Source organism: Phyllobates terribilis, unplaced genomic scaffold, assembly GCF_046119375.1.
Source record: "Phyllobates terribilis strain yellow unplaced genomic scaffold, ASM4611937v1 Scaffold_9__5_contigs__length_417890890, whole genome shotgun sequence".
NCBI classification, from domain to species: domain Eukaryota; kingdom Metazoa; phylum Chordata; class Amphibia; order Anura; family Dendrobatidae; genus Phyllobates; species Phyllobates terribilis.
In genome coordinates, this window is record NW_027362769.1 from 144,277,975 (window position 1) to 144,300,371 (window position 22,397).

General features: G+C 46.3%; 1 protein-coding gene across 3 annotated transcripts in view; it reads right to left on the reverse strand.

Annotated features, from left to right (window-relative positions):
- Positions 1-22,397, reverse strand: part of GPD2 (glycerol-3-phosphate dehydrogenase 2) — a 310,532-nt gene that overhangs the window by 221,934 nt on the left and 66,201 nt on the right. For all 3 annotated transcript variants that reach the window (XM_073647152.1, XM_073647151.1, XM_073647153.1), the window contains exons 5-6: positions 20,524-20,621; positions 18,800-18,963 (exon numbers count right to left, since the gene is read on the reverse strand). In XM_073647152.1, the coding sequence (XP_073503253.1) occupies positions 18,800-18,963; positions 20,524-20,621 (262 nt within the window). The remainder of the gene's footprint in view (positions 1-18,799; positions 18,964-20,523; positions 20,622-22,397) is intronic.

A 22,397-nucleotide genomic window follows, 5' to 3' on the forward strand; every position in this document is an offset into this window, starting at 1 on the left:
AAGAAGTAGAGACTACCAAGCAATGGTAGAACCCGTCTACTCAGACAGTAGGCCCACCATTTTGACAGCACAGGGGGTGGTCGATGTACGCCATGGGAGGGTGCCCGTTCGCATCATAAATATCGGGGAGAGAGAAGTATACCTGCCCCGGTATGCCACGCTAGCCAAATTGTTCACCATAAACCAGAATTCTGTACAGGCCGTGGAACCTTTGCCTCCATCTCAACCGGAGGAAGGTAACGGCTCTAAGAAACCAATGGAGGACTGGTGTCAGCAACTGCATTTGGGTGCTGACTCCACTCCCTCACACCAGAAACAGGGAGTCTATCGGGTGGTTCGAGAGTACGAGAGAGTGTTTAGTAAACACCCGCTAGACTTCGGGCGAGTAAAGGGGGTAGAACACCACATCCCCACGGGAGACCATCCTCCCATAAAGGAGAGATACCGACCCTTACCCCCGGCACACTACCAACACGCCAAGGGGATGCTTAGAGACATGAAGGAGGCTGGGGTAATCAGGGACAGCTGTAGCCCCTGGGCAGCTCCACTAATCTTAGTGAAAAAGAAAGACAACACCATGAGAATGTGTGTAGACTACAGGAAGGTCAACCGTATCACACACAAAGATGCGTACCCGTTACCAAGGATAGAAGAGTCCTTAGCTGCATTAAAATCTGCTGACTTCTTCTCTACTTTGGATCTCACTAGCGGGTACTGGCAGGTTCCTGTAGCAGAGGCAGACCGGGAGAAGACCGCATTCACCACCCCGATGGGTCTCAGCGAATTTAACTGTATGCCGTTCGGGCTCTGCAACGCACCAGGAACCTTCCAACGGTTGATGGAATGCTGTCTGGGAGACCGGAACTTCGAGACGGTCCTGTTATACCTGGACGATGTCATCGTCTATTCCAAGACCTACGAGGACCACCTGAAACACCTGGCAGAAGTGTTCGAAGCTCTGGCAAACTACGGCCTAAAGGTGAAACCCTCCAAGTGTCACCTCCTGAAACCAAAGGTGCAGTACCTGGGACACGTGGTGAGTGCTGACGGAGTGGCTCCCGACCCTGATAAGATCACCGTGATTAAGGACTGGCCAAGACCCTCCAGCATAAAGGAAGTGCGGCAGTTCCTCAGGTTGGTAGGCTACTACCGAAGATTCATTCCCGGGTTCACCAAAATGGCAGCCCCTATGCAGGACCTCCTGATAGGTCAATCTCGGAAAGCCAAAAACCAGAAGCCGCCCTTTAGGTGGGAAAAGCTGGAAGAGGAGTCCTTCTGCCAGCTGAAGATGGCCCTCACGGGGGATGAAATCCTGGCATATCCAGACTACAGCCAGCCCTTTATCCTCCACACGGATGCAAGCAACATCGGGCTAGGAGCCGTCCTGTCCCAAATCCAGCAAGGGAAAGAACGGGTAATCGCTTACGCCAGCCGAAAGCTACGGCCCACGGAGAGGAACCCTGAGAATTATAGCTCATTCAAGCTGGAGTTCCTGGCAGTAGTGTGGGCAGTGACAGAACGTTTCAAGCATTACCTTGCCTCCTCCAAATTCACCGTGTACACGGATAACAACCCGTTGACACACCTGGACACTGCAAGGCTCGGTGCCCTGGAACAGAGATGGATGGCCCGCCTGTCCAACTTTGAATTCACCATCAAATACCGGGCAGGACGTTCAAATGCCAACGCGGATGCCCTGTCTAGAATGCCTAACTTACCGGACGTAGGGGAAGATCCAGAAGATCTGGAAGAAGTTGAGCTCCCTGCGTTCCACCGTCATGGGATTACCCTGTATTCCCACCGTGTGAAGGACAGGCGCTCCGTGACGTTCAATCCCTTGCCCCACTACAACTGGGCGGAGACGCAAGACAGTGATCCCGCAGTCCATTTGGTGAAGGAAATGCTGACCCAGGCCGATGCCCGTCTTGACCCAGATGCTCCGGAGGAGACCAAGCAACTGTGGAAGGAGAAAAGTAAGCTGTTCCTCTACAGGGAGAAGCTGTGCCGGAGAATGGTTAACTCTCGAACACATGAGTTGACCTGGCAGGTAGTGGTCCCAAGACGAGACGCGGCTATGGTTCTGGAGGCATACCACAACGGAGCAGGGCATTTCGGATGGAAGAAGCTGGAGTTCTTGTTGCGTGAACGGTTCTACTGGGTAGGCATGAGAGGAGCCATCGAGAGGTGGTGCAGAGACTGTGGCCCGTGCCACCTGAGAAGAAAAGACCGAGCCAGCCAGAAGACTCCCCTGCAGCCCATCATCACCAGACAGCCACTGGAACTGGTAGCCCTGGACCATGTGAAACTGGCTCCAAGCAGATCTGGGTATGTCTACGCCTCACAATCGTAGATCATTACTCCCGGTTCCTGGTGGTGGTCCCGGTCAAGGACTTAACGGCTCAAACAGCAGCTAGAGCCTTCCAGCAGCACTTCTGCCGTCCACACGGGTACCCGGACCAAGTGTTGACAGACCAAGGACCAGCCTTCGAAGCGGAGGTCTTCCAGGAGTTCTGCAACCTGTATGGCTGCAAGAAGATAAGAACAACGCCCTATCACCCTCAAACCAATGGACTCTGCGAGAAGATGAACCAGGTGGTGATAGATCTGCTAAAAACATTGCCCCTGGAAGAACGCAGTCTGTGGCCTGAGAAACTGCCCGATCTGGTGGACCTGTATAACCACATCCCTGTAGGTTCCACCAACTGTACCCCGGCTTACCTAATGAGAGCAAGACCTGGTAAGCTGCCTATTGACCTGGATATGGGAGTCCTGACGCCTGAGGACACCTCGCCAGAGGCAGACTGGGATACAGAACGACAGCAGCAGTATCGGAAAGTACAGGAGAGCGTCGAGCGAAGTCTGTCTCAAGCTAGAGAAAGGCAAGAGAAGGCTTATAACCAGTATGCTCCCGCTGTTCCCCTGGTACCTGGAGAGCAGGTCTTGAAGAGGAAGAGGCGGCTCCACAAGTTGGACGACCAGTGGGAGAAGGACCCGTACACCGTACTGCCATCAAGCCATGAGAACCCAAAAATCTGCGTAATCAGTAAGGATGGAGGAGAAACCACAGCCATTGTCTCCAGAGACCACCTGAAGAAGTGTCCCGAGCAGCTGCAAAGCCCTGAAGAAGATCAAGGAAACCCTCAACCCGCAGAGGAAAGGGAAGAAATGATCAGTACCGTACTCGGAGACTTCCCCCGGTCTTGGACACAAGTAAACGGCGCTGTCGTGGTACCCGTCCTCACCTTTCTCCAGCCAGCCCCGCAAGTGCCTACAGAGGAACCGGTAGAGCTGGAAGAGCAGCCGGCCCAAGAGGCAGAAGAGTCCACACCAGCAGTACAGGAGGATCAACCCTCTGCTAGTAGTGAGCCTGCCATGCCCCTAGTGAGCCAAAGAGTGCGCAGACAGCTGCCTAGCTTACCCATAACACCTCCTACACCCTGTAGTGCAGAACCAGTTAGTGAGCTCCGTAGGTCCACTAGAGTCACTAGAGGTCAGATGCCCGCTCGCTGAAGAATCTAAACTAATGCACTGTGAATTTATCTGTTAACTGTTTATGGTTTATGTTTGTTGCCTGTTATTAATTATGTTTCTCAGTTACCCTGCAGATTTTTATGGACTAACAGGTTATGGACGCTGGATAACCGGAACAGTTTTGTAGATAGTTGCACCATGGTGCCTCTTGCGAAGACGGCCGCGGAAGAGAAAACCTGCATGGCGTGGCCTCCTTGCGGCCCAAAGTAGTTAGTCTACCCTTGCAGCCACGCCCAAGGCCAACGCAAGGGGTTTGCTTTGGACAGGTCCCCTACTTCGCTTAAAGTTTCACCTTGGGTGACATGGACACCCTCTTGTTTCAAAAACTTCACCTTGGGTGATATTGACACCCGGTTGCGGACACGCCGTGACCTTTAAAGAACTAAAGCTTCTTGTAAATATGTTATCGTATTATTGTTTATACCCTGTATTTATGTTTCTTTAAAAATGTGTTTAGTCCCGGAGTACTAAAATTTACTAGGGGGGAATGTGACACCCCAGGGGTCTGGTTGCCACAGTAATAGAGATATTATGTCTGAGAGCAAGTGGGAGGTTTCTCTGGTCAGGAGCCCTAAGCATGCAACACGGCCCACCCAGACCTGGGAGGGGAGGAATCTGCCCTTATAAACTGGGTCTGGGGCGGGATTAGGTTAGACAGAGCCTGCAGAACAAGCAGAGCAGTCAGAGCCTAGAGTGAAGCTGCAGACACAGGAAAAGATACATCAGGAGCTCTGTAGGAGCAGGGGCGGAAGGCCAGGGGCTGTGGGCAGAGATATAGCTCGCCATGGCTGAAGTTACTAAAACCGGACACAGGAGTCCGAGGCTGTGGGGACTGATATATACCCAGCAGCAGAAACCAGCCGGCAGGGGATTCCAGGTCCTCTGGCCATAGAAGCCCGGAGGCTCAGTTACAAAGAAGGGACCAGCGCCGCCATCCAGGAGCGGAGGCTAACAGAAGGCCCCAAGTCACCAGCCATACGGGTGAGCACCACACGGTATACTCAGGGACGTGGGCTACTTGTAACCGCTGACAGCAAGGTAGCCAGGAAGAGTGCAGATAAACGGGGAGGCCTACAACTCCACCTGGCCAGGGGAACTCCTGCTTGCTCGCAGACTGACCAGGCCCCTTATACTAGCCAGTACTCCCGGGAGGGTCTGCCTTGTACCATCAGTAAAGACCCTGAACTGCACCTCACGTCTCTGTGATTCCTTGCCGCACCAGCACCATTAGCACTGGGACCCTCACACCATCACTCCCATCATCTCTCACATTAGCTGCCCTGAGGCAATACTTCTCCCGTGGGGAGTTATCCCATACTCGGCTGCGCAAACAACATCAGCCTCAGCGGTCGGCAGCGCAGCGGCGGTCCCCACTGACCGCAATCCACGGGTGGCGTAGTCGGACATTTGCTATACATTAAGACTGCCACTGGTTTGACCACCCTGGGCACGGACCGGGTCACCGCCACATGGAGACTACAACCCCCAGCATTCTACAACAGGCCCGGTTCCGGGTTCCCCTGCACAACACAGGCCCAGGGGGCGCGTCACGCACATTTGGGACATCATGTCTCACTCCATCCACCAGCGTCACGTTGCACCACAGACTGTCCAGGAGTTGGTGGATGCTTTAGTCCAGGTCTGTTAGGAGATCCCACAGGAGACCATCCACAACCCCATCAGGAGCATGCCCAGGCGTTGTAGGGAGGTCATACAGGCACGTGGAGGCCACACACAATACTGAGCCTCATTTTGACTTGTTTTAAGGACATTACATCAAAGTTGGATCAGCCTGTAGTGTGTTTTTCCACTTTAATATTGGGGGTGACTCCAAATCCAGGCCTCCATTGGTTAATAAATTTGATTTCCATTGATGATTTTTGTGTGATTTTGTTTTCAGCACATTCAACTTTGTACAGAACAAAGTATTCAATGAGAATATTTCATTCATTCAGATCTAGGATGTGTTATTTCAGTGTTCCCTTTATTTTTTTGAGCAGTGTATATTGTATACATTTTCTTCATGTTCGTTAACATTCCATGTATTAAATGCTCATTTCTTTTTTTTCTCTCTCCAGTATTTTCTCCCCTTCACAGTCTGCGGATCTGCCAGGTAAACACGCCAATTTAGGCTCCATATTACCATCTCTATGAAAGTTTCATGTCTGACATCTCGCTTCCTTCATCCCGTATTCATAAGGGGACAATAATCTTTGCATATTTCGCCCGGGAGGATGATTATAGCTTTTGTCTTCAATGATTTGCTCTTGATGTTCCTCATTTGTTAAAAAATGTATTTCTTAATCTCCCAGGTTATCCCATAGGCTTTGAGTTAAAGTCATTGCTAGAATTTTAAATCATTGGGAGTCTTAGGTTCTTGTGATTCATAGGTTGCAATCAGCTGGGGAGGTGTGGAAATCCACGGACTACAGAGGAAATTTCACAGGGATATTGGATACCATGGCCTCTAAATGACACAGTACATTCGTTCAGCTGAAGCTCTACCTGCTGGTATCAACTCCAGTCTGGTGGTAAAACCGCTGGATGTTTTGTCACAAAATATAAAATTAATGAGAAAAAAAAATGTGCCCCGTCGCTTCCTCTACTGGACCAGCTGACCGTGTGATCGTCGGGTGCGTTCCCCATTTACGGTGGAAGCTGCAATATTATATTATATAATATATACATATACACACACACACGTATATATGTGTGTGTGTGTGAATGGTACCCTAAGAGGGGCCATCTCACAAAAAGTATTGAATACTCAATAGGGCATGTGAAAAGAAGTCAAATTGCAATATATGTCAATTATAAATACTGTGGGGTTTAGTAAATGAATTCAATTTTCATCTGTAATAGAGTCCCCTCCCCCCCATTGTTTCTCCTGTGGCTGGAGTGTAGATCCACCTTCAGCGGTGGACACACATGCTCAGTAGCTCTGCTGCATAGTGATTTGACAGGGAAAATGCTGATATTATATGGAAATGAGAGGAGAACTAAAGTATGTACAGAAGCTGGCACCAGTGGTGATGAGGAGTTAGCAGTAGTGATGAGCGAGCGTGTTCTGTTAACTCTTTCGGCGAGCATGCTCGGGAGCTCGCAGAGTATTTGCGGCGTGCTCGAATGTTATGTTTGAGTCACTGTGTGTGCATGATTTGTGACTGTTTGACAGCTTTAATACATGGGAGGAAAGCCTAAGAAATAGGCATTCCTCACATGTATTAAAGCTGTCAAACAGTCGCAAATCATGCACACGGAGTGACTCAAACATAACATTTGAGCACGCCAAAGATACTCGGAAAACACCAGAGCAAATCTCGAGTAATGAGCATGCCCACTCATCACTAGTTAGCAGAAATTCTGTTGCTTACTGGTCACGTAGTAGAAACTGCTCTCACCCATAGGAAGAAAACAGATCAAAATTGCAGAGAAGTGAGTAAAGCAGATGAAAGTATACACTATAGGGCGGTTTATTTGCATGCTATGGGTTAAAGGAGACTTGTTACTTGCTCAAAACACTCTGTTAAATACCTTGTACTCCCTGATCTCCCCCGATTCTGCCACTTTTTACCATTTTGTCTTGCGGTACTCTATTGCAGAGATATTCACATTTGTTGTTTTTGTAGTGCACCATGTGAAATCTCTGCTTGCAGCCCACCGGATCACTTCTTCAGAGTCTTCTCTGTTGGTGTGCGCTTTCACTTCTCCCTCCTAGACTCTGCCATTCACAGCTCAGCAGCTGATCTATCAGTCTCAGACACTGCTGAGCAGTGAATGGCAGCATCTGGGAGGAAAGGGGTGAAAGCCCCCCAGACAAGACTGTAAAAAAACACTTAGTTGGACTACAAGCAGAGATTTCACATAGTAGTGCACAATGCACAAAAAAGGAACAGAGCAGCAGAATTGAAGGTTGTTCAGGAATTTTTAGAACGTATTTAACTCAATTTTTTTTTTAGAAAGTGGCAGGCTCTCTTTAAAGTAACTATTGCATAATGCATTACTGGAGAAATGTATTTATTTTATGGAATAACCCTTTTAAAAATTAAAAAATATAAAAAATATATACATACATATATACACAAATACACCTTATTCATGTGACCAAAACAAAAATGGTACCTAAACATTTTATTTCAGTGTGAACTTGCTAAGGTAAAGAATAAAAAATACCACTTAAAAAAAATCTTTTTGTGTGAAAACACAACATAAAAAACATAAAAAGGAAATCAAGAAACTGTACTTTCACAACAAGAATTCCACAAAAATAAATTTGAGTAGTCCAACAAATAAAAAAATGGTAAGGAAGATGTCAGGAGGATCCCCCCCCCACCCCCTCACCCGAAATGATTTACACAGCTCTTTCAAAGACAAGTCCAGCAATACCTATACACAGCCAGTCCGTTCCTCTGTTACTGAGAAATCAGGGTTTGAATTGACATACAAATGAAGCTGAAAGACTATTTGTAGATCTGACGCCTCTGTCACTACAGCTCTATTCCTTGCCCTGTGCCGCCATAAATTTTTAACTTCTAGACAAAAAACACTTTATGTGAAATTAGATTTTTCTGAATGCCATGGTTTAAAACAATGCCTTTGTAGAGTGGGAGCAGTTAACACCAGAATTCCACATATGTCCTGTAGGTCGTTTTGAGTAAGAGGGGCAATTGTTACCACATTCGAGACCTCTACCACCTAAGATGAAGTGGAGTGTAGCTACTACAAGCTTGCCTCTATCTGGATGTTCCAGATGTTTCAGGAACTACTTAAAAGGAGTTGCCTCAAGTTTTGAAGTTATACCATATCTATGGGATAGCGGATAACTTCCCGTTCGCGGGAGGTCCAACTGCTGGGACCCTCCACTGATCCCCAGAACTAGGGCTTTGAAGAACTCCGTGTGAATGGAGCGGTGGTCAAGGTCAATCATGTTCACTTAGAGTCCATTCATTCATAATGAAACCACAGGAGATGGACGAGCACAATGTGCATGATCGACCATAGCTCCATTTATTTGGAGCTCTTCAGATCCCAGGTTCCCGGGATCGGTGGAAGTCTCAGTGGTCAGACCCCCTGTGATTGAGAAGTTATCCCTTATCCCATGGATAGGGGATATCTTCTAAACTTGAGAATACCCCTTTAAAGGGAACCAGTCAGAATAGTTTTGCTTCCTTCACTTAAGACGCAATGCTTGGTCAACCAAGACCAAGGGCAAAACGAGAGCAGTTTAATAAGAAGAGACCGAATACTTGTCGGAGTCAGTAACGCCCACTGGACACTTGTGGCTTTACTGGCAGATTTGCTAAAAGGTTTATTATCTCATCAATTACACTTCTTTTCAGCAGTGACAAGAGTATAATTCCACATTTGATAAAGTCTACTACCCGGCATTGCTATAGGGTTTTCCAAGACTACAAAAAAAAGGATGTACAGTACAGACCAATAGTTTGGACACACCTTCTCATTTAAAGATATTTCTGTATTTTCATGACTATGAAAATTGTACATTCACACTGAAGGCATTAAAACTATGAATTAACACATGTGGAATTATATACTTAACAAAAAAGTGTGAAACAACAGAAAATATGTCTTATATTCTAGGTTCTTCAAAGTAGCCACCTTTTGCTTTGATGACTGCTTTGCACACTCTTGGCATTCTCTTGATGAACTTCAAGAGGTAGTCACCGGAAATGGTTTTCACTTCACAGGTGTGCCCTGTCAGGTTTAATAAGTAGGATTTCTTGCCTTATAAATGGGGTTGGGACCATCAGTTGTGTTGTGCAGAAGTCAGGTGGATAAACAGCTCATAGTCCTACTGAATAGACTGTTAGAATTTGTATTATAGCAAGAAAAAAGCAGCTAAGTAAAGAAAAACGAGTGGCCATCATTACTTTAAGAAATGAAGGTCAGTCAGTGCGAAAAATTGGGAAAACTTTGAAAGTGTCCCCAAGTGCAGTTGCAAAAACCATCAAGCGCTACAAAGAAACTGGCTCACATGAGGACCGCCCCAGGAAAGGAAGACCAAGAGTCACCTCTGCTTCTGAGGATAAGTTTATCCGAGTCACCAGCCTCAGAAATCGCAGGTTAACAGCAGCTCAGATTAGAGACCAGGTCAATGCCACACAGAGTTCTAGCAGCAAACACATCTCTTCAACAACTGTTAAGAGAAGACTTTGTGCAGCAGGCCTTCATGGTAAAATAGCTGCTAGGAAACCACTGCTAAGGACAGGCAACAAGCAGAAGAGACTTGTTTGGGCTAAAGAACACAAGGAATGGACATTAGACCAGTGGAAATCTGTGCTTTGGTCTGATGAGTCCAAATTGGAGATCTTTGGTTTTTTGTGTGACGCAGAAAAGGTGAACGGATGGACTCTACATGCCTGGTTCCCACCGTGAAGCATGGAGGAGGAGGTGTGATGGTGTGGGGGTGCTTTGCTGGTGACACTGTTGAGGATTTATTCAAAATTGAAGGCATACTGAACCAGCATGGCTACCACAGCATCTTGCAGCGGCATGCTATTCCATCCGGTTTGCGTTTAGTTGGACCATCATTTATTTTTCAACAGGACAATGACCCCAAACACACCTCCAGGCTGTGTAAGGGCTATGTGACCAAGAAGGAGAGTGATGGGGTGCTACGCCAGATGACCGGGCCTCCACAGTCACCAGACCTGAACCCAATCGAGATGGTTTGGGGTGAGCTGGACCGCAGAGTGAAGACAAAAGGACCAACATGTGCTAAGCATCTCTGGGAACTCCTTCAAGATTGTTGGAAGACCATTTCCGGTGACTACCTCTTGAAGCTCATCAAGAGAATGCCAAGAGTGTGCAAAGCAGTCATCAAAGCAAAAGGTGGCTAATTTGAAGAACCTAGAATATAAGACATATTTTCAGTTGTTTCACACTTTTTTGTTAAGTATATAATTCCACATGTGTTAATTCATAGTTTTGATGCCTTCAGTGTGAATGTACAATTTTCATAGTCATGAAAATACAGAAAAATCTTTAAATGAGAAGGTGTGTCCAAACTTTTGGTCTGTACTGTACATTTTCCCCAGAAAAAGTGTCAGTCTTGTCCATAGATTGGGCACAATTATTTCAGCTCAGTCCAATTCATGGGAATAACTGCAATACCAGACGAAGCATAAAGTGGCGTTATTTTGGAAAAACAACAGATCCTTTTTTATAATCCTTGACAGTTCCTTTAAAATAAAAACATGATGGTAAATCTAGAACACAAGCTAATGTAAGATGAATGAGTATTAGGTAGAGACTTAATATATGTTGGTTGTCCAAAACCAATCTAAATCGGGTTAATTATTTAATTATATAACTACGTAGGGGACAGATAGTTTGAGGATAAAGCTTTCCTTGCAGAAACTCTAGATAAATATGGTCCAGGCAACAGCTCAAAGGCCTTTTTAGATTAGAATGGAAGAAGTTAGATTAGTGATAGGATATATTAGAACTTAAAAACCATCTGTCCTGCGCGGAATTGATTTTATTTTAATTGTCTCTTAAGATCTAGCAGGTCGAAGGCTCCACTCTCTTCTTTAAGAAACCTTAAGGTGCTAGTACAATTGATTCTGGTTTATGCCAGGGGTAGACAAGATGAAGCAAAATGCAGAAGACAGTCAGCGATGTCTAAGATAGACCTTTCATGAAGCCAACAAAGGGATGTGACCAGTCAGATCTACAAAGGTTCAAAAAAGTTAGCGCAAATACGCCAATCAGGGGCGATTTACTGTGTAATAAAATCTAGAAATTATCATCTAATACACACATTTGTTTAATGGGAATTCATATTTTTTACATATAAATTTGCTTAGCTTAGTTAAAGAAGAAAAAATTCAGCCTATTGTGATTGCTTTTTTTTGGGGGGGGGCAAAGGGATCACCGTCATTTTTCAAGATTTTTTTAAATAGATAAAGAAAAGGGTTCGCGGTGATAAAATCCTAATTCCAGTGAAAGTCTGAATTTAAAGGGGTGAGTTGTGAGAGAGGTAGAGGAAGAGGAGGTTGGGAATCTTAGGAAGGATGAAATAGTTACAACTGGAATCCTCTACTGCTCTGGTAGCTTCCATTGGGACTGAACTTGATGATTCCTCCATCAGTCACCTGAATTTGCAGCCAATCACTGATCTCAGCGGTCAGGGGATTGGTGGTTCAGATACCATCACTTCTGTTCCCAGTTGTTATTCACCTGTTGTGGCTCCACTTCCAAGGAGACCGCCTTCCTCTGTGCTGCTAAGTGTCAGATTACTCACCTGTCATTATGCAAAGCCCTTTAAGGCCATCTCAAGCAGCTGAAAGCCACCTAAGTATTGAGGAAGAATGGTCACACTTGTACCCCATGCTATCTAGTAGTATAGCCACATGTCCTACTTAGCTCTGCTACAACCAGTTGCCTGATGGTCTAGTCAGCATAGCAAATACCCACACATTCAGCTTCGTTGTCTACTCAGCTCTACTGTTCCTCTGTGATCTGCACATTAAGCTCTACTACATCCAGCTCTGCAACAAAGTGCCTGAATGTTGATTCAGCTCTGCTGTTCAGGAGTGCTATCCTCAAATCAGCTCTGCTTCAGCAAGGTACCCGATTGCCTACTTAGCTCTGCTCTTACGGTGTACTATCCGCACATCCAGCTCTGCTAGAACAAAGTGGCCTGATTGCCTACTCAGCTTTGCTGTTCCCGAGTGCTGTCCACACAATCAACTCCACTGCATCATGGTACCTGCTTGCCTACTCGTCTCTTCTGATTCAAGGTGTTAGCCACACACTCAGTTCTACTGCATCTAGCACTTCAAGCTCCTCTCATCCTCATGCCAACATGTATACACTGTGTTCCAAATTATTATGCAAATAATATTTTCTCAGATTTTCCCCAATTACCTATATGAATTGCAGTCATTGTAATTTTCCAGTCAAATAACTATTAGAGTACAATTGAAAGGTTTCATGCATGATAATGCCCCGTCTCATGCTGCACATAACACATCTGCATCTCTGGCGGCTATGGACATAAAAGGGGACAAACTTATGGTGTGGCACCCATGCTCCCCTGACCTCAACCCCATTGAGAACCTCTGGAGCATCATCAAAAGGAGTGTCTATGATGGCGGGAGGCAGTTCACATCTAAGCAACAGCTCTGGGAGGGTATTCTGTCCTCATGCAAAACAATTAAAGCAGAAACCATCCAAAACCTGACAAATTCAATGAATGAGAGAGTTCAGAAGCTCCTTTTGAACAAGGGGTCCTATGTGCAAATGTAACATCACCTAGAATAAAGTTTTGAGTTGAAAACTGTTTGATTTCAGTTTGTAATAACCTGCTAATGCTTATAATTTCAAAAATGACCATTTTTTTGTTCTTTATTAAAATGAAAAGGTTGAAAACACCAAGGTTACTTACCGGTAGCCGGTTTTTCCTGAGCCCATGACAGCACACCTTGAGAGAGAGGATCCGCCCCACCAAGGACAGGAAACCGTCTGAAGTAAAAGGGCGGCACCTCTCCCTCGCTTCAGTTGTTTACAGAGCATTGAGAGGACCTCCCTAAACAGGTTAGGCACATAACCAACACCACAATATACATATACACACCACCCCAAACAGTGCACACCAGGGTGTGAGAAACATAGAAAAAATAAGGGGGGGAAACTACGGGTGCTGTCATGGGCTCAGGAAAAAACGGCTACCGGTAAGTAACCTTCGTGTTTTCCCCTCCACCATGACAGCACACCTTGAGAGAATTTTGGAGAATTTATGAGCACCCTAGGGAGGGACCACCGCCTGAAGTACCCTTCTCCCAAAGGTGAGATCAGAAGAGGACAGATCCAACCGATGGTGCTTAAAAAAGGTGGATGGTGTAGACCAAGTAGCAGCCCTACATATCTGCTCGATCGAGACGTCTGCTCTCTCTGCCCAGGAGGTTGCAACGGCTCTGGTGGAATGAGCCCTCACATTGTCCGGGGCTGGAACCCCTGTGGACGTATAGGCTAAGCAAATGGCCTCCCTGAGCCACCTAGAGATGGTACCCTTGGACACCCCGTGACCTTTCCTACACCCTTGAAAGGCCAGGAACAGAGAACAGTCTTTCCTCCACAGACTAGTCATGTGAATGTACTGTAGCAGGGACCTCCTAACATCTAGGCTATGGAACCTGACTTCCCCTGGGTTCTTGGTATTGCTGCAGAACGAGGGTAGCACAATCTCCTGACTACGGTGAAATCTAGATACCACCTTGGGAAGGTACGCTGGATCTGGCCGCAAGGTGACCCTATCCTTTTTGTGTGTAAGGAGGATTAACTGAGAGGGCCTGCAGATCACCCACCCTACAGGCTGACGTTAAGGCCACTAGGAGGATGGTCTTAAGGGTGAGAATTTTTGGAGAAACCTTGTGTAGGGGTTCGAATGGTTCACTAGTAAGAGCGTTCAAGACTAAATTCAGGTCCCAAGGAGGAACACCCATGGACCTAACCGGTCCAGCTCTGGCACAGGACTTGATAAACCTCGAGATCCACCTATTCCCAGCCAGATTACAATTGTAGAGTGCTCCCAAAGCTGAAACTTGAACCTTAAGGGTCCCTGTAGCTAGACCCAGGTCCCGCCCCTTTTGCAGAAATTCCAGGATCCCCCTGATCGGAGGTTTGCTCGATAGCGGGATATCTATAAACTCTAGGAATTTACCCCAAACTCTGCTATAAATCTTGGTTGTAATTGGTTTTCTACTCCCCAATAAAGTAGAAACTAAGCCTGGTGAAAACCCCTTGCTACTCAATAGCGACCTCTCAAATTCCATGCCGAAAGATGGAACCCCCTGGCCTGGGCATGGAATACTGGTCCCTGCATGAGAAGGTCCGGCCTCTCTGGTAGAATCCAGGGATCTGACACCGACATTAGTCGAAGCAGAGAGAACCAAGGCCTCTTGGGCCAAAAAGGGGCTATCAAAATCACCCTGGCACCTTCCTCCCGAATCTTCCTCACCACTAGTGGAATCATCACTAATGGCGGAAAGGCATAGGCCTTCCTGAACCCCCAAGGAATCTGGAGGGCATCTACGGCATGGGGATTTTCTGCCGGATTTAGGGAGCAAAATCTCTGCACCTTTCTGTTTGCCCTTGTGTCGAACAGGTCTATGTCTGGCTGCCCCCATAACTGGACAATCTGATGGAAGACCTCCGGGTTCAACCCCCACTCCCCCTGTCTTAGGGTATGGCGGCTTAGAAAATCTGCTTTCACGTTTTCTACCCCCTTTATGTGAAGGGCGCTGAGGGATAGGAGGTTTCGCTCTGCTAGACCAAGGATCCGGTCTGCCACCACCATCAGAGGGCGTGACCTTGTCCCTCCCTGGTGATTCACATAGGCTACTGCTGTCCGGTTGTCGGACCTGACCTGGACATGGTGATTTTGGATGTGAGGGAGGAAGCCCCTGAGGGATCTTTCTACAGCCCAAAGCTCCTTTAAGTTTGAGGATGCTCCCCTCTCATGGTAAGCCCAGTGACCCTGTATTGAGAGTTCTGCCAGATGACCCCCCCATCCGGAACTGCTTGCGTCGGTCGTAATTACCCGATCTACTGGTCTGGACCATTGAACGCCTGCGGTCAGATTTCCCCTGACTGTCCACCACGAAAGGGAATCTACTGCTTCTGGGGAGAGAGAGAGACTGCCTTCTAAATGCCTGTTGCAGGACCTCTGTGCTGACAGGACCTCCCACTGAAGCCGCCTCATATGCCCCTGGGCCCACATTACTGCTGGGAGACAGGCCGTCATAGAACCCAGGAGGGACATTGCCTCTCTCAGAGACATCTCCGGAGCTTGAATGGCCTTCGAGACTAATGCAATCAACCTGCAGATTTTGTCCTCTGGGAGGAAGCAGGTTTGGCGACGAGAGTCTAGGATTAGACCCAGAAAGGTCTGAGTCCTGGAGGGGGTTAGTCTTGATTTTTGGAAATTTACTAACCACCCCAGCTGATGCAACACTTCCGTGACCACTAGGAGCTGACTGGAGCAGTGGGCTTCTGTTTTCCCTATTATCAAGAAGTCGTCTAAATATGGCACGATCACTACATTCTTGATCCGTAGGAAGGCTGTCACTTCTGCTATTAGTTTCGTAAATATTCTCGGGGCAATGGAGAGGCCAAAGGGTAGGGCAGCAAACTGAAAATGCCTCAGCTTCCCCTGAATAAACAGGGCTACTCTCAGATACTTCTGATACTCCGGATGGATTGGGACGTGATAATATGCGTCCTTCAAGTCTATTACAGCCATAAAGCAGTTGCGATGTAAGAGCTTCACTGCCGAGCTTACTGACTCCATCTTGAAAGTCTGGTTTTCTACTACTTGGTTCAGACTCCTGAGGTTGATGATGGTCCTTAAGGACCCGTTTGGTTTTTTTATCATGAATAGTGGGGAATAGAACCCCCTCCCTCTCTGTGTTGCTGGTACTTCGAGAAGGACCTGTTTTCCTACTAACTCTAACACTTCTGTTTCCAGGGCTAATTGTTCTTCCTGAACCTTTCGTAAGGGGGTAACCACAAAGGTCCGCCAGGGGGTCTGGCTGAACCGGATCTTCAGGCCCCCACTGATCATTTTCAGAATCCAGGGGTTTGTTTTTATCGCGTCCCAAGCTGTAAAAAAGTGGGAAAGCCTTCCACCCACTTCCAGCCTGGCGTCATTGGGAGGATCTCTTCGAACTCAAGGATGGTCCTCCAAACATGTAGCCCGATTCTTTTTTGGACTTGGCTTCCCATCTCTTTTTGTCTCCCGGAGGACGACCCCGGTTAAATTTTCTCCTCCGAAAACTAAATCTTCTTGGTTCCCCCAAAAATCCCGGGAACCCTTTGCTTTTATCGCCTGCTTTTTCTAACAGGTCTTCTAACTTTTGGCCAAACAGGAGTCTACCGTCACACGGGAGGGAGCACAGTTTCTGTTTCGAAGGTAGGTCGCCTGGGCAACCTTTGAGCCACAAGGCCCGCCTGGCTGCGTTGGATAGTCCCGCTGCCCTAGCTGACAGTCTGACCGAGTCAGCTGAAGAGTCGGCCAGGAAGGCCGATGCTGTTTGTATTAGAGGTAGCTCTGCAAGTATTGCCTGTCTGGAGACCTTTTTATCTTTAAGCAGGTCTTCCAGCTGTTGGAGCCACACCATCAAGGACCTCGCCACACAGGTGCTAGCCACCGCTGGTTTTAGGCCGCCTGCCGCCGCCTCCCACGTGTGGCGCAGGAAGGAGTCAGCTCTTTTATACAGTGCATCCTTTAGGACGCCAGAGTCCTCCAAGGGCAGGGAAGATCTTTTCGATGACCTTGCCACAGTCCCGTCCACCTTGGGGATCTTATCCCAAGGTTCCGCATCCTTCTCTTCGAAGGGATACCTTCTTTTGGAGAAGGAGGGTAAAGCCCCTGATCTCTCAGGTCTCCTCCACTCCCGGTCAATGAGGCCCTGAATTTTACTGTTAACCGGAAATGAGCGTCTCTTCTTCTCTCCCAAGCCCGCAAACATGATGTCCTCCCGGGATTTAGATGCTCCCTCTTCCTCCAGACCCATGGTTGATCTTACTGCCCTAACCAGTCTGTCTGTATTCTCAATGGGGAAGCAGGGTCTACCGCCCCCCGATGAGGAAGAGGACGATGAATCCCATTGCTCCTCGGACTGGGAGGAATCCGAGACGGAGGAAACCTCTCTACGGGGTCTTTTCTTCCCTCTAAGGAACCCTTTCAGGGACCCCTGAACTTCTGCATGTACTATGGACTTTAAATTTGCAGCAAAATTCCGGGAATTCTCAGCTATGGTTTTAGTCACACAGCCCTGGCAAAGTGGTTTCTGCCACTCTACTGAGAGAGAAGCTTGGCAAAGGGCACATATTCTATGCTTTTGCTTGGCACTACTCTTCTTAGGCTCCTAAAAAAAGGAAGCACATAAGAGACTTCCCGTTACTAACCAGTGACATTCACGAAGCTCACTCACCGCCGGAGGTCACAAACTGGTACCGGATTCGGAGGCTGTTGCGGTACCGATGATTCCATTCTGGATGGTCCCGAGGCACTCGAAGCCTTACTCCTGCGGCTGCCACTACGATTACTTGAGCGGCTGTCTGTATACGATGCATCCCTCTGGTTTTTCTGTTGCTGAGGTGGGGGGGTAAGCTGCTGCTCCTGGCTATCTAGATCAGCCATGTCTCAGAAGCGCACCACGCTTCCAGGATAGCTCCCCCCCCTTAAATATAGGGCCATCCAGCCTCCTCCGGTCTGTGGGCCCTCCCCCTTACTCAGGCCGGAGCTCCGTTGAAAAAAAACGGCCTGGGACGCTCCTATGGGCGCCGCCATCTTGGATCGGCGCCGCCTCCTGACGTCACCCAGTGCGCCGCTCCCAGCATGCCCTGCGCCGTGACGTCAGGCGCGTCACACCCGGAAGCGTTCCACACTGCAGGGTGAGGATGGCGCCGCGGTCTCTGGGAGGACAGAGCCTGCCTCACCGCGTGCGCCCCGCTCGGCGCAGAGACCCCAGGGGAAGCTGCGAATGGCGCTTCTGGGATACTGAACCCGGTGCACAGGCCAGTGCCCGCTCTTCCACACCGGGACAGCCCCAGGTAAGTCTTCTTTCTTCCAGACAGGTTCCCCATCAAGGACAGGAAACCAACTGAAGCGAGGGAGAGGTGCCGCCCTTTTATTTCAGACGGTTTCCTGTCCTTGGTGGGGCGGATCCTCTCTCTCAAGGTGTGCTGTCATGGGGGAGGAGAAAACTCTGCTGTGCATAATAATTTGGAACATGCATTTTGAGTTTTTTATATTTTTAAAAAATATACTGTTATCATAGGCAATTTGTACAAAAACCTTTCAATTGTACTCTAATAGTTATTTGACTGGAAAATTACAATGACTGCAATTCATATAGGTAATTTGGGAAAATCTGAGAAAATATTATTTGCATAATAATTTGGAACACAGTGTATACAGCTCTACTGGTCCTTACTGTTCCACATGCCATCCAGCTACTCCAGCTGTCCTGCATCAGCGCCTCACCTTGACCTTTGTATTAGCGAATCCACCTCACCAGGTGAACCCCTTACACCAGCGGAAACCAGCAGAGACCAATGGAGCCCTTGAGTGGATAGGAAGTCCAGCTGAAAAGTACAGCTTCATTCTTTTATAAGCATCCCTACCCTTTGTAAACCTTATGAAGTAATAGAAAGTCTCCTTACAGGGGATCTTTACATAAAAACTACTAGCATTTCATTGACAAAACTACTCTTTGATAAAACATATTCTACCTACCATCATAATAGACGATGGCCCCAACCAGTCGGTCTTTCTGCAGCATTGGGAACAACTCTAAGGCTTTGGACTTGCTGAGGACGTAACTGCTTTTTAGGCACTGACTGCCAGCAACAAGATCGTAGGCCTTGATGCCGACCCAGTAGTACGGCAGCTGCCACCACCTGCACAATAAAGAGAATCTCAGATTTTATGGGAAGACGAGAAGAGCATGCAGTCCTATTCTTTCCATTAAATCTACAGATAACGCAATGGAACCCAAGGGAGCAGTGAGTTAGGGACTGGCCGAGGAATGGTAGCATAGAAAACGACATCATTCCCAAAGCGCGGAAAAAGAGGTTTTATATTGAATTGGTGAAACCTATGGGATTACATTGTTGAAACTGTGGCATAATCCAGACCAACGGAGCAAGCTGCAGTTGGAATAGAGTTCCACAAAATTTAATTCTTTTGGTCATTCCAGTTAATTTGCGGCAACTGCATTAGGGTCAGTTCTTCTAGATTTCCATTGGTTGCTGATGAGCAGAATGATTAGCACGCTGACCAAATGGAAGAAAAAAAGAAAATCAGACAGATTAAGGTTGTGTTCACGCTACGTTTTCTGACTTTTTTTTTGAGCAGGTGTACTCTGAAAAATGCCAGAAAAAGCACTCTCAAAATAATCTTCCTATTAATTTCTATGGAAAAGCGACATCGATGCTCATACATTTAGACTTTTGAACATCTTTCAAAGACCACCAAGAGTTTAAAAGAAGTGAACATTACTTACTACTGTTCCTATACCCAAAAGTATCAAGTTGAACAAGAGAGATGCGCCTTAAGTATCACGAGATAAACCAAAAGAAAGATGGTGCTACAAAATATCTAACAAATATATCAACTTTATTGTGAGGCCCCCTGACAAAGCTGGGTGAAACACTTGTTTCAAGCTGTCCTGCAGGCTCAGGTTGCATCAGTGCAAACTATATGCCATCATTTGAATGAAATCTATCACATAGAAGAGTGAAATATCAAATAGAAGAGCATAGGATGCAGCCTTGCATAGTAATAATATGTAGCCCTGTGCCCCAACGAGTGTTTCACCCAACTTCATCAGGGGGCGTCACAATAAAGTTGATATATTTGTGAGCTATTTTGTAGCATTATCTTTATTTTGGTTTACCTTGTGAAACTTTACAATAGAAAATCAGTGTGAAGGCTAAAAAAAAAAAAAAATACCCAAAAGATGCCTCTTTTTGAGAGTTCTTTTTATTTATTTTTTTGCTTCAAACAATGCTAGTGCTTTATTCATTGCTTAAAAGGACATCAAAAAAACATCCAAAAATGCTGAAACCACTAAAAAGAAGACATTTACAGAAGATGAAAAACATTAACAATAGGCTTCAGGAAACGTCAATAGAAATGCTTCAGGATAAAAAAAAACATAGTGAGAATGCCCAAGATAAGGAGGATTCCTGAATAGTCTTCAGCTTAAAAAGAAAAAAAGGACTTTTTTGACCACCGGGTCGAAAAAAATGTAGTGTGAACATACCCTGAGTTAACTAGATTGGTTTGGATGTGCTACAGTGGAACTGTTGTATTCATTATGGCTTCTTAATTAAGGAAGCAATGATGTAAGTGTGAACAGAGACTAAGCACAGGGTGAGCAGTGAATGTAGGGTTGGGATCAGTTTTCACTAAGGGAGCTCATCTTTAAATACAGAACACAGAGGCCGATCTCTTACTTGTACACTGGCAGCATGATTGGCAATGGGGCGGATAAATGCGGAGCGATCTCCAATAGGTTGGCACGTTCATGAAGAGCTTCTTTTACTAGTTTATACTGTGGACAGAGATAGAGAGAATACATTAATACAGCCTTGTAATACACATACTGTTGCGTAAAAGTTGCATTCAAAATGTAAAAAAAAAAAAAAAACATATAGGTGAGATTTACACCTGACATTTCAGGGGGAAACAAAATGTACAAAACCTTTTTCCCTCCTACATAATATCATGAAAACCTTAGGTTAGCCTATAATTTCAATGATAATCACTTAAAGGGGTTTTACTAAAATGTTGCTAAAAATGTGCCCAAAAATAGGAAATGTTAAAAAATGAAGAAATAAGAATTAGTTACTCATTTAATCCCTAGACGCTCCACTGTAGCCAATCTCTTGCTCCATGTGCCATACAAGCCAACATCACTGCTGAGGCCAGTAATTGGCTGCAGCGGTCACATGATTGATGTATGATATGCAATCACTGCAACAGCACTGGAGTGGCGGGGGATTCAGCAGGCAAATATTTATTTATTTTTATTGTATTATTTATAACAATCTCTACCCTTCGACAAATTTATTAAATTCCCAGAAAAATGGTGCGCGACTTAAAATTGGCAAAGTCACATACTCCTTGTTTTTTTGCAAACCGGTTACAAAGAGTGACTTCAACTCCCCCGCAGATAATGTCAGCCGTGAAAAGGTTCAGGCAGCTAAAATTTTGACATCTGATTGATTCGCTTGTTTTCAGGTGTCTAGTAGCAGTTTCCTTCTCTATTCCCAATGAGGATTCATGAAGCAAGTTTATGGAGAAGACGGGAGAGACCTTGGCCGACATATCGTACGCGTATGGTACCACCTTCTCTAAACAACCTAGCAAGATGGCCAGACTAAAACAAGAGATGATCAGCAGGTATCACCAGAGGAAGCTCCAGCCGGCCATACATTTCCAATGCAGTATCAGCAGAAATAAGATAATAAACAGGATGGATCGTGACCACAAAAGCAAGACCTATGGCTTGTTAGCAGTTTGCCAATGTGTCCCATAGAGGGAGCGTTTCCTTATAAGACCTCATTTACACATCAAATTCTTTTCTTGCATAGGGAAAAAAAATACTAAAAAAATAATCAGCTTTTCAAAGCCATTAAACAGGTTGTCCCCTTTCAGATTTTTTTTTTAAGCTCTGTTTTTAGTAAAAAAAAAAAAAAAATGCTAACTTTTATTTACTCACCCTCCCCCGGTCCAGCATTGAGTCTCCAGTGCTGCTCCCAAATGTCTGTCGTTATCTGCAGTGCTGACGTCAAGTGGACAACACTGCAGCCAATAATCGAGTGCCCGAGTTCACGGCATGAACCTCTCAGAGCCGCTGAGCTCACTGATTGTCTGTCGTGCTCTTGAAGTGACTTCAGCACCGCAGACAACAATCGACACAAAATCATCGGCAGAGGCTCAGAGCTGGACCCGGGGAGGGTGAATACAGCATCGCTTGTTTGAGGGTTTACTTTTTTACTATTACCAGAGCTCATAGGAAAAAAATTTTGAAAATGGACAACCCCTTTAAACACTGGTATTTATCTTTACCAGACAACCCCCCTTTAAAGGTTCACACAGCACCGCTGCCTATATATAGGTAAATATAATTGTTAAAAATAATAATAAGCCCTTTAATGTGATAAGTAGTGTTGAGCATTCCGATACTGAAATATCGGGTATCGGCCGATATTCGCGGTATCGGAATTCTGATACTTAATTCCGATACTTTTACAATATCGAATACCGGAATCGGAAGTTCCCATAATGCCTGGGCTCTGCAGTGTCTCTGAAGTATGACAAGCTG